Here is a 13,321-nt window from a genome sequence, read left to right on the forward strand (position 1 = left end):
TGGAAGAAAATTATAATAAAAATATTCTGACAGAAGTTTGTTTAACAAATTAGGTTTTCTTGGCAAATCCATTTGAAAGTACAGCTTTACTTTTCAGAGATATTTTATAATGTGTAATCATTTTAATTTAAGACAGATAAGTCAACAGTGTATGCAGGGTACCTGGGTGAGAATGGGTACACAATGGACCCATCACTAAGAAAATTTCACTGTACTAGAAAATGAAACATAGATAAGTTTATGGGTTCTGGGGGGTTGTTAAGAGAGACAGAAACTTGGATTCAAATTAGAATTGAGCATCAGAAAAATAAAATTCAGCAGGCAGATAACATTTGAAATGAGTTTTAATGTATGTTGTAAAGTTCTTACAAATGAATATGAATTAATTGCTAAGGAAATACTCTCTATGCCAGAAATATTTCTTCTAACACACTTACCAATCTCTTGGTGGTATTCATATGTTCTTCTAAAAACAGAATTCTTTCCTGAAGTGAGACTTCTATGGAAGCCCTTTTCAAATACTGGCTGAAGTGCATTAGCTCCAATTGACAACCGTGGGCATTTCAAGATCTGGATCCTCCTTCTTCATACTTTCACTGCTTGGCACCACTAAGTCCGTATCAACACTTCCTTGTAGATATGCTGGAGATTGAAACAGCACATTTTGTGTTGTAATATCATTTTTTCCAGTGAAAAGCATAACAACTATTTTTATAATGGAAATTACAGAAAGTAGGGATGAAATATATCATCTTGGCTCATAGGAATATGTGTTTGAGAAAACCTTCAGTGCAGTGCTTTTCAAGGAGTAAGAAAGGGCAACTATATCAGAGGATGCCCATTAGGATCTCCAGAAAGTCATGTCATTTTTATGTTAATAACAGGGGACTTTTAAAAATGAGAAATATTGATGTAGAGTATAACTGTCTGGGATGGGGGGGGCGCTATGACAGAAATAGTAGTAGTTTGGGACCATATTCTAAAGTCCTTGAATGCCAGATTGATGCAGGCGGGAGTATAAGTTTTGTCCATCATAACTCAAGAGGTTATTATTCACACATAGATACATGCACAACCTGAACAGCTTTCCATGATGGACTTTGAACTCAATTTGGATAACAGTACAGGGTCTTTGAATTGTTTTTCAGCCTGAGAATGGTATGGCTGTAGTTGAACCTTAAGGGAATTAATCTTGCAGTGTTTTATAAAATGATTCAAATTCCAGAAATACGAATCCAGAATACAATAAACTTGGTGGTCTGTAACTTCGTGAGAAGGGAGATGACCAAGCAAACATGACCCTCAAACATCTTCTCAAGTGACCACAAGAGTCACTGTACCTGACAGAAGTAGAAAGGGCAGGTTTGTGGTTATTGGGACAGGGGAAGAGAATGAATTGATTCCCCTTGACCATTTCACATTCTAGGAATGATTTTGTCATACCAAATGGATTTGCTATCATTCTTCCAACAAGGCTTTATTTTCCTTTGTGTGTGCTTTTTTCCCCTTCTCTTTCAGGCTGGAATCATTGATGTGAGTTATGGAAATGCAGATGATTTAAAAAGGATAAAAAATATGAGAAATATAACAAACCAGATTGCACTCCTGAAATTAGGAAAATTGCCACTACTTTATAAGGTTGGTCCAATGGTTATTTTTTGGTGGTGGGATGAATTTTTTTTTTTTTTTGCTTTATTGCAGTTATATGCCTCTGTGAGTGTGTTGCGTGTGTGTGTGTGTGTGTGTGTGTGTGTGTGTGTGTGTGTGTAAGCAAGGCAGAGAGTGACACAGCAAGATGGCTTTTCCAAAACAGAACATTTTAAATTAACATTTTTAAGAAAAAGAGGTGGTTATCCTTATTACTTAATACAGAAGATACTGTAAGCCAAGCATTAGTGAGTTTGTGAGACCTTGATAAAATTGGCATAAATTTCATAATGATACCTATCTGGAATACTAAAAATGAGAATAATGGTGTCCTCCTCTTATGACATATGTGAAACTTTTAATCTATTGACAAAACTGACTAATTACTATATTCTTTATGTTAGACTAGTATCTGGCTGATTTATACTCCTTAGTGATTGGTTTTGTCAACTGTATAACTTCACAGTTACTGACTGTGCTAGGAATTTAATTGAACGGAAATATGCTTAGGAGAAGCAGATTCTTGATTTACTTATTTAAATAGAAGTTTATTAACACTTATCCACTAGATGCATTTACATAATTAAAGCAGTTTGATCTAAGTATCACATAATGAGCCACCATCACAGACAGCCACTATTGCTCATTTGTACTTAATTTTCTTTTACTATTAAAAATAATGGTCAGTATAGTTATATCACTGGAACTCTCTGGTTCTGAAGATCTATTGGATTTGTCCTCACCCAACCCTAGATGAGCTGTGTTAATTGCCAGGTCTGAAAAAGTTTCAGAAATCTGTTGGCATACTCTGTAAGGAGGCAAGAGAACATCCTGTGCCTGTTCTTTATTATCTTCCAAGGATGCCCTTACACCTAAATCGGTGTGTGATAATATATAACTGTCCAGAATTTTAAGATGGTCATGAAAATATAGTATACACTGCTATAAATTTTTACAGGATAATTTGTCAACGTGTATTAAATGCTTTAAAATAATCACATTTTGATCCAGTAATTCCAGTTCAATCAATATATTCTAAAGGGGAATAAAACAGAGTTGATAAACACAATGATGACCAGTGATGTGACAGAATATCCAGTTAAGTATTGAAATTTATGTTACATTTGTACAGCTGAATACTGTACAATAATTACAATGCAAAGAAGAATAATGATGTGGAAATTCTCATAAATCAAACAAATAAGTTATAAAGAGGACATTTATAATAATAATAATGATTATGTTATTCTTATTGTTAGTGTAATATTGTTAGTAATATGAGCTGCATATTATTCTAAGGACCTTTTATGTGTTATCACATTAATCTTCACAGTAACTCCATTTTTTGAGGTAGAATGGTAACTAAGGCAAAAAAAGAATAAGTGACTAGCTAGCTCAAAGGTGAACAGCTACTTACATGAATCAATAAAGATTTACATCCAGTCAGTGTCATCTCATATCCTGAATCTTTAATGTGTATGTATACGTGCGTGTATGATGTAGTTAGAGTAGACAGGTAAGTAGATATATGATGATAGATAGATAGATAGATAGATAGATAGATAGATAGACAGATAGATAGATGATAGAGAGATGATAGATGATAGATAATGGAAGAAAGAAAGAAAGAAAGAAAGAAAGAAAGAAAGAAAGAAAGAAAGAAAGAAAGAAAGAAAGAAGATGAAGGTGCTAAATTGGAGTTTTTAACTGAGATTTTAATATATAAAAGAATAGATCTTTCAAAATGAGCTACCCAACACCAATATTTCAAACAAAACAGTTGAAAACATGTAAGACAATTATTAAACCCCTTACTTTTATATGGGGTAGGAAAGGTTTGAAGACTTGGGGGAAAGGGTTTTTTGAATAGTAATTTTGGAGAAATATAAGTTCCACTGCAAACTTAGTGACTTGGGGCTTCAGTGGAACCACATGGAGGGTTTAATGAATATACTCTGCAGTATGAGAGGCATAGTAGACTGGTGTCTGACTCACCAGAGAATCAGAGAGATACCTTTGCTTAGCATCTAACAAATGATGCATGTGTTGGGATTGGTCTGCGAGCCAGAGCTGAGAGCAGAAAATGCATGTTTGTTTCCCATGGTAACATTGCTAGTAATATGAGCTAGATATTTTGCTAAGTACTTTTTATGTATCATCACATTAATCCTTACAATAACAGTATTATTGATGTAGGGACTATGGTTATTTTTAATTTATAGATGAGTATCATTAGTCGGTGGTGAAGAAAATAAAACAGAGTTCACTCCTTCAATAACTGACCTGATCTGGTGGAGGGGTAAGAAGATGAATTTCAAGAATAGAATTTTGATCATGGTATCAGAACTAGGCATTCTAATTAGTTGCTTATGACAATTGGCTCAAATTAGACATTATATTACCAACTAGTGGCTCAGTGCACAAAAATTCGTGCACTTGCCGGAGGGGTCCCTCAGCCCAGCCTGCATCCTCTTGCAGTCTGGGACCGCTCCGGGGGCAGTCTGGGAGCCTTGCTCATTACCGCCCACCTGCTCGCTACTCCTTACTGCTCAGCTTGCTGCTCCTCAGTGCTGCCTCGGAGGCAGAAGAGGCTCCTGCCACCACCACTGCACTCGCCATGCTTCTGGCTTCTAGTTGAGCGTCACTCCCCCTGTGAAAGTGCACTGACCACCAGGAGGAAGCTCCAGCATTGAGTGTCTGCCTCCTGGTGGTCAGTGCACATCATAGCGACCAGTCATTCTGCGGTTTGGTCAATTTGCATATTACCCTTTTATTATATCGGGTAATCAGAAGTTTTCCTCTAAGTGTTTAGGAAAGAATGTTCCTCTCTAGACATGGATTAAAATGACTTAAAAGGATGTGGGGAACAAGGTAACACTGTCCTGAGTACATTCCATGAAGTTTGTTTAACCTACCAGAGATAATGGCTAATATGGGGTCAATGGGCAGGGGCCAATTACATAAATTGGGTCCATGAAAATATGAATAATTTCTACTGCTTTATATTTTCCTGAAATTTTAAATGGTCTGTAATAGTTGTGCATATATTATTTTGTAAAAAAAATCTTCAAACATTAAAGTAAACATAAGGCATTTAAAATTTTGTTCTAACAACACTTATGGGCTAAATAGTCAAAATTCTTACCAGTAGCTAATGGGTTAAGAAAAAAACAAATTTCTTTTTATTTGTATTTGACTGCTCCAGAGAATATTTTGTGAAAACCATGGCCATATCTATAAGGTAGTGAATTAGTGGTTTATCTAGACTAGGACACAGTTATTAAGAACCTGGTGTATTTCCCCCGATTATCTTCGTTACAGGCCTATAAATAGATTTAACAAAGAGTTCTGTGCAGAATCCCCCCTCCAGACAGAGAGCCTTGTCACAAACTTGGCATTATTTTCTAGGCAGAGGAATCAAGGCATCCTTTCTTTAGCCTTCCATTCTGTTTTCTGTGGCTTCTCTCAGAGATTTGGAAGAATCACTGATATCGTAGCTATTAATACATATTCACAAAGTAAAGAGAAATAAAGCATGGATTAGACAAGTTTATATAGCATGATTACAGCCAAGCTTACTTCACCTGTTCATCAAATATATTCTGGGGCTGAAATTTGAAAGTAAGGGAGTTCAGTAATACAGTTAGTTGAAAAGGCAGAGGACGGATTGACTTCTATATGAATCACAACTATGAATCATGATTCTAAATGAGCATCTGTACTGGGAACATGCAGCAAAATGAGTAAAGAGAACAGTTAATGTTATGTTAGCTGTACAGTAGTTTCTAACTCAGTTCAAAATTGGATTTGGTAGGGAATCTCTGAATCCGAGGCAAGAAGGGCAAAGGGGGAACATAGTGGGATATTAATGTCTCTCTTAAATAAGTAGAAAAATAGTCTACACCCAGGATGGAGGGAATCTCATTAGATCCCTTGTAACTACTGTGTACACGTTAACTTAAGTCTCCAGGAAGGAGGTTCATGAGAAAGTCTCCACATTGTGTAGCAGGGACTGTGAAAGGCACATGGCTTTTAGATACATGCTGCAGAGAAGAGCCAACCAAGTCTCCAGACCAGCTTGGACTAGTCCCCTTAAGCTTAAACCTTAGAGGGAAGGCTTTATTTTAACTTTGTATTTATAGCAGTTTATTTTATGGGACGGTGCTTTAATTCTGTAAGCTTTAAGAGAGAATATTCTCTTACATGTCATAATGGATTCAGGTAGGTTTCTCTCAGTGACAGTCTGAGACACAGTAAAACAGATTCCATAATCCTCATACATTCCCAAATTGCTGAATAGCACTCTAGTATGGAATTTATTTCATAAAATGCAATAAAAGCATTTGGCTTTCTTCTTAAAGCCATTTTCACATACAAAAAAATCAATAATAACAAAAAATCACTGTGTACTCCATGACAGCTAGACATCAAGTAAATCCCAGTGAAATGTGAAGATTAGGCCATTGTCTGTGTCCACACTACTTATCAGTCCCCTATCTCGTAGGAGTGGAATTTGTATGTATTGAAGTTACAGTGAATACATGTCTATGCCTTTGGGCATGGTGAAATTACACACAAAAATCCACAAATGCTATTGCCATTTTTATAGATGAAATAACATAAACATCTTCCTAGTACTCACTGTTATATAGTAAGACATCAGGAAATATTAGCAGATTTTTGTATTTTCCTTAGATATATTTTATCCTTATAATTACAACTTTAATGATCCAGGAACCTAAATATAGTTTTCTACTAATGAAACAGTTTTGCATACATTCATTTGGTATTATTTATATTAAATATCTATTGCATATTATATGGGCAGTGTATAACTTACCTAACCACCACTTAAATCCATAGCATGCTTATATAGGTAGGCATTTTGAAAGAGCTTGGAGGAAAATGAGAGGTAGGAAACAACTGTTAGGCTTTTATACTTCTGAATAGATTGTTTCTCACAAATTAGGAATAAATGGTACTACTTAAAGAAAATAAATACCACACACTTTGAGTATACCTATATAATAATATAATTTAATAACATTTACTGACCATTTGAATGTTATTAAGTCATAACAAGTGACCTCATCTATTAAAAAGGTTGATTTTTACATATACATAGTCAGCATAAATAATCCCCATGTATTCATACAATTTTGGCCCCAAAAATGCTGCCAAGTGCTTTGTTTCTCCTAACTAAAGTTTATAATATAAATTAAGAAAGACAAAAAAGAAAGAGACAGAAGATAGAGCATGAGAGAAAAGGAGGAATAGAGGGAAGTAAAGAAGTATTTCAGTCAAGGATTTGGATTATTTCAGGTGTGATATGGTGTTGAAATTTTAGTTTAAAATTTTCTTACATTTGAATTTAGAATATGCTATCTTAAAGCTAACTGTGAAATTTTGCATGATTCCTTTCACATATGCACTAATATTATGTAGAGTGATGAATGTTAAAAAATAAAATAAAGAAGTCTTGGCTCTATATTAACACATTTTAAAAAAGAATTCACTTGATGTCTAATTATTAATCACTAGCTATATGGCTCTAAGTTCTCTTTCTACTTTTCCATTCAGTGTCTTATGATAAAAATAGATTAATTATTATTATCTTGTTCAGGAGCACATTGACAAGGAGTCCTAAGCAGCAGCTTGTACTTTAGCAATCTGTTGTGGCTATAAAATATGTGGAGACAAGTTAAATTACTTCTGGAAAGAAACATCACTAAAAATTAATACTTGAAGAAAAATACCTCTCCCTACAATTTACGTAATTAAAATTGCAGCTACGCGATATATTGTATCTGGTTTAAAACTCAATAGATTTTTAAAATTTTTATAACAAATTAATCTTTAATAAGCTATAAAATCTTATTATAGCTAAATAAGCTTAAAATAGTCTCACTTGAATTTTGACAATAATATACACTCATCAAAGTATTATCTATTTTATAAAAAGCCTGTGGTCATCACACCATCATGCCATAACGACCTGTCAGTGGGTGGGCGGGGACTAGACTGGAGGATTTGACCAGAGGTGCGGGTGGGTTTTTGGGTCCTGCCTCCTGTGGTGGCAGAGGTGTCTGTGGGATTCTTTCTGGATCTCACCTCCCGTGGTGGTGGCGGGGACAGCCGTGGGACTCTTTCTGGGTCCCACTTCCTCTGGGGGCGGCAGCAGCGGCCACGGAAGTCTTTCTGGGTCCCGCCGAGCCGCGGGACTCTGGGTCCTGCTCCTGTGGGGGCGGCAGCGGCGGCCACGGAATTCTTTCTGGGTCCCGCTGAGCCGCAGGACTCTGGGTCCTGGGTCTCACGCGATTTCGCGCATTGGGCCCTAGTTATACTAATAATTATTAACATACAAGTTAATCTATTCTCATAAATAGTCATTAAATTTCTTTTTAACTGAAAATATATATTTACTCTTTTATGCAAAAGAAATTAAAAAGGTTTTATAGCCTGTTATATAGTTCCAAATAAAGGTTTCATATTTTTAGTAATATGTCACTTGAAAAAAAAAAAGGCTTTCTATTACAGGTAAAAAAAGTTACTTTTATTTATTAGATTTACATTTCCAAATTTTATTAAATCTTTACCTTAATTTTGTATATTTTCTCTTGCATTGCATTTTAGATTACACCTAAAAGTTTCATTTAAATATAACATATTTCTTTAATAATGAATATATAATTTGAACATTACAGTCATCTAATCTCTAAATTTTAAAACTCTTACAACAAGAATAACTGCAATCATTATTGGAATAATTCTATATTTTAAATCAATTTTCTATTGGAAAATTTAGAAAGATTAAAGAGTATAATTCCAGAAATATACACAGTATAATAGAAGACTTAAATTTTAACTATTATTCACAATCAAGGAAAAACTACAGAAGATTATTGAAAGAAAATCATGTTTATTCTTTAATTTGCAGTTATAATTTTCTTTTTATGTTAATCTAAATCTATTAGGTTGATAAAATTTCTGGCCCTACCTATTAGTAAAGAACATGATTGTTTTTCATAAGTACTTTGATTACCTATAGAAAACTTCTTTTGTAATTCTCATACAAAGACAATTTCAAGCAATCTCAGGATAAAGTTATCCTATCTAATAAAGACTGAATATGCAAATTGACCACCACTTCACAACAAAGATGGTGGCACCCACAGCCAATAAGGAGGGATTATGCAAATACACGACAAAGATGGCAGAAGCCGGCCCAGAGTGAAGGTGGGAGGCGGATCCTGGCCCCAGAGCGAAGGCGGGAGGCAGTGGCCAGAGTGAAGGCCTGGGTCCTGGGTGCTGGAGGGAAACTGGTGCCGGCAGCCAGGGGAAGGAAGGCCTATTCTTGCATGAATCTTCATGCATCAGGCCTCTAGTCTATATATATAAAAGGCTAATATGCAAAGTGTCCCCTCAGGAGTTCGAACAGGAGACCGGGAATTTGATTGCTTGCTATGACATGCGCTGACCACCAGGGGGTGGCATGAAACGAAGTACAGCACCAGCCAGCAGCCAGCAGCCAGGGAAGAAAGGCCCTGGTTGGCAGCTGGCAGCTGGGGAGCAGCTGGGGAAGGAAGGGCCCAGCTGGCAGCCAGAAGGCCCCAATAGGCCTAGGGACCTTACCTGTGCACGAATTTTGTGCACCAGGCCTCTAGTCATATATAAAATGAGTTATTGAATAAAATTCAGGAGGAGCCCTTACAGTTCTAGCATGCCTTGCTTACTTGCCATTGTTCCAATACATGCCTGTTCTAATACACTTGTTGGCCTTTAAATAACAGCATATCTGCAATTAAGCAATAGTATAACTTGGTGATAGTACTATGGCTATTGAAACATCTGTGATATAATATAAAATTTATTTTTGATTCTGTTAAGAAAAGGACAATTTTAACATTTTATTAGAACTGGTAAATAAAAAGAAATTGTGATATTTAGCAGAGTAAATGAAATGGACCTGTCTCCCAAATTACTATTAAATTACAGATAGTCAAGTGTTCTTCTATCCACTCCAGATCCTTTCTTCTGAGAAATGTTATGTGACTGCCATAGGGAGCTATCTGAACTTTTCACACATGTGTGGAATGCCTCGTCTAAATTTTTGTTTTGTTAAATTTATAATATAGGGTGGGGCAGCAGGAGGTTTATAGTTGTGAGTATGAAAAACACAGTTTATTATTGTATTATTATTTATTAAATATTCTATTATTTTTCATATGAACAACTGTAAACCTATCCCCCCCCCCCCGTATAAAAAAACAATGAAGCATCAGCCCACATTGGCTTCCTGTGGTATGCTATGTGCTGACAAATTCTGCTTCAATATTTGTAGTAATTGCTTTCAGCATGTTTTGAAAACAACAGTCTATTTTGAAGTAAAACAGAGATAACTTGGTAATTTCAGGGTATGATTCTGAGTGGACCAAATGGTTTATTGATAGGCTCACTAATGAAATAACTTAATTTCTAATATTTTCAAAAATTGTCTGCAATATTCTGGATTCTTTATTGTTTGTCAGTTGTAGACAACAAAGCTAAATGACAAAGTGTTTTACTGTGCAATTAGAATCAAATAGGTCTGAAAAACATGGCAGAGCAACCTGAAGTGAAACATGGCTATACATGGCATATTTCATATGATGATTTGCAAGACATATAAGAATGTTTTCCTTGGGATTAAAAAAATTCCTGGTATGATTTAGTAAATATGTATTTTTTTCCTTCTTTTTTCCTGGCTTTATAATCTGTGTGTTTTGATTACAAAACAGGTAGATACAATCTATTTGCAAAATAAGTTATAATACAGATCAGGTAACTGATAAACCAGGAAACGATTTTGTTTTGCAATTAATTTGAGCTTCTTTAAAATTCTGATTGATTAGAAAGTACAGTTCTAAAGTCATTTGCCCTAAAACTGGGAAATGCATGCATGCAGATGACATTTCACAAGTTGCGTGTGAGACCATGTTTGGTGATTTGAGAGGTGCTGGGAATAGTCTCTTTGGCTTAAATTGTATTTATTAAATATTGGAAATTAAAAATTTGCTACTTTATGTATTCAGTGGGAAATTGTTAAAATGTCACTATGTTATCTGTGGGAGTGGAGTTATTGTTTTATGTTGAGGGAATGAATATCCTGAGGCCACCACGAGATAAAGGAGTTTTATGGAAAGTTTTATTGATGGTGTGAAATTAAGGGGGTTCCCCTCCAAGGATCCATTTCTGTCCCTCCCGCCATGGGAAAAGCCCAATCTTGTCTCCAGCAGGGCCAGAATAAAGACCACTGTCCATAGTTTTTGCTCCCTATCAAAGTACAGTCCAGTCCAGCTTCCTACATGAGAAGTCTGCACAGCCATGGCCTACATGGCTACGGAGCGAGAACTCGGGTACTATACATACTACAATTCATAAATATTTTATTGAAAGGTAATTGATAAAATAATAACAATTTAGTATCTTTAACAGGAAAATCAATGGGCTGCAATGCTACTGAAAAGCAGATACTTTATGAATAGTTTGCTTAAGTTGGCAAGTTGCCCAGCTGACAACATTTACTCTGACCTCACATCCCATGGCTCAAGTATAGAATCTGATCAGCTATATAGGGTTTGAATCCCAGCTCAACCACTTAATCACTAGGAGTCAGTCATCAAGCCTTTTAACCTCTATAAGACTTAATTTTCTTCCTTGTAAAACTAGTATGATAGTGTTGTTTTTATATCATCTCATTTTCCATAAATGCTCAGTAAATGTTCATTATTGCTATTGTGTTATAACAATGATAAAGGAACATTTTTTTAAAATCTGAAACACTGTAATTTACTTTCAGATACATTATTTCATATAAACACTCATAATCCTCACAAAACCACTGTGCTATAGGCATGGTCACTGATCTACAGTGAGTAGCTAAGTCTCTGAGAGTTTGTCTTACTCAAGGTCATACATGTAATTCACAGGAGAGATAACACTGTTATTCTAAACCCTTTCTGATCCCCACAGCTCCTTAATTTATCTGTGTTTATGAAGAAATTTTTACTTTCAGTTGCCTTTTCTTAAACATTAGCAGCAGTGTGGCTTCGATCATGGTTCTTAACAACTGAACAAATAGTTTTTTCAGATTACTCTCAAATGTTTTAGAATGAAAAACCTACCCATGGAAGATAAAGCAAATGTGGAAGAAAAATAACATCTGGAGAAGCCAGGTGATTAGCATATGAGTGTTAATCATACTATAATTTCAATTCTATTGACATCTTAAAAATAGAAAAAAAATTCAGTGCCTCAGTGCTTGAGTGTCAACCCAAGAATCAAGAGATCACGGTTCAATTCCTGGTCAGGGCACATGCCAGGGTTGGGGGCTTAGTCTTGGGTGGGGGTGTGCAGGAGGTAGGCAATCAATGATATTTTCTCCTCATTGATGTTCCTATCTCTCTGTCCCTCTCCCTTCCTCTCTGAAGTCAATAAAAACATATTTTAAACAATGAATAAAATAAAAAATTTCAAAATAAAATAAGTGTCTGTGGAGGAGAGTGAGGGTGGACTTATCAGGATTCTCAACAGGTGCCAGAAAATGCTTCTCAATATAATGTAGTCTGTCCTCCCTCCCATGGGAGCTGTTTGAGTGGTTACAAGACGTGCTTTCCATTCGAACAAGATTTTTCATTTAGGGGGGTCTTTCAGTAAGCTTCTGCCCTTAGTCAATTGAGCATACTAATCAGAGGATTCAGACTTACAAACTTGGCTGTCTAAATCTGACTTGATTTAAGGGGTAAAAAAATATTACATGTTATTTTCCATGCAAAGTATGTTAAAAATCAACCAGTGGGTTTGATACGGTCATTAGGGTTAAATTCATGCACATTGACTGAATTTTGGTATTTTTATCAGATTATTGACTGTCAGGAAATCATAGCCTTAGGCGCCTAAGAAAAGAAAGAAAGGTAAACCTGAATTGGTGTTCAATTTGTTTCGGACCAGAGTACCTGGTGAAATCGTAGGGCACTTGCATGTCTGAGCTCATTTGTTATGAGAGAAGCTTTCTCATTAACTTCTTCGGGAGAGTGTGGCCATTAAATCTGATCTTGAATGAGAAGAACTTGTAACTTGAAAATGTTTATGAATATTTCATAAGCATCGTCTTAGGGTGCATGCTTGTATGTGATAGCCTGGCAAAGGTTGACAGATATGTGGAATACTGTAATGAGTTGATGGATGCATATGGAATGTCTAATGGAAAAGTGAGAAGTGCCCGCTGGGCTGCTGTGAACATCTTCCGGTGTTGAAAAGATTTTTGTTGGCTGTTAACAAAATCCTCACAGCAATGATAGTTTCTAATTAATGGGTTGAAAATGACCCATTTATTTTATTGCACTAACTAGGTCTATTAGAAATGTATCTGGAGGAAGCATCAGTGATTTTTTTTTAAATAAAACACTGTAAAAATACACATCTGAGAGAAGTAGATCTTAATGAGTAGGAGCACACATTTTTTTTTTCTAGGTGGGGATCCTATTTAATTATATTCCCTTGCTGCTTTGATGTCTCAGAATCCCAAAGAAATTTCACAGTTACAGGGGAATATGAATAGTTTGGCCCAAGAGCAGCAAAACCAGGAGATATCAGGACACTATCATTAAAAACAAACAAGCAAAAACTCAGTGGG

General features: G+C 35.7%; 1 protein-coding gene across 1 annotated transcript in view; it reads left to right on the top strand.

The window, feature by feature from the left end:
- NAALADL2 (N-acetylated alpha-linked acidic dipeptidase-like 2) overlaps positions 1-13,321 on the top strand; it is an 825,315-nt gene that overhangs the window by 309,953 nt on the left and 502,041 nt on the right. Inside the window, exon 4 of the mRNA XM_014546150.1 lies at positions 1,519-1,638. Coding sequence (XP_014401636.1) covers positions 1,519-1,638 — 120 coding nt within the window. The remainder of the gene's footprint in view (positions 1-1,518; positions 1,639-13,321) is intronic.

This window comes from Myotis brandtii, unplaced genomic scaffold, assembly GCF_000412655.1.
Source record: "Myotis brandtii unplaced genomic scaffold, ASM41265v1 scaffold432, whole genome shotgun sequence".
In the NCBI taxonomy this organism is placed as follows: Eukaryota; Metazoa; Chordata; class Mammalia; order Chiroptera; family Vespertilionidae; genus Myotis; species Myotis brandtii.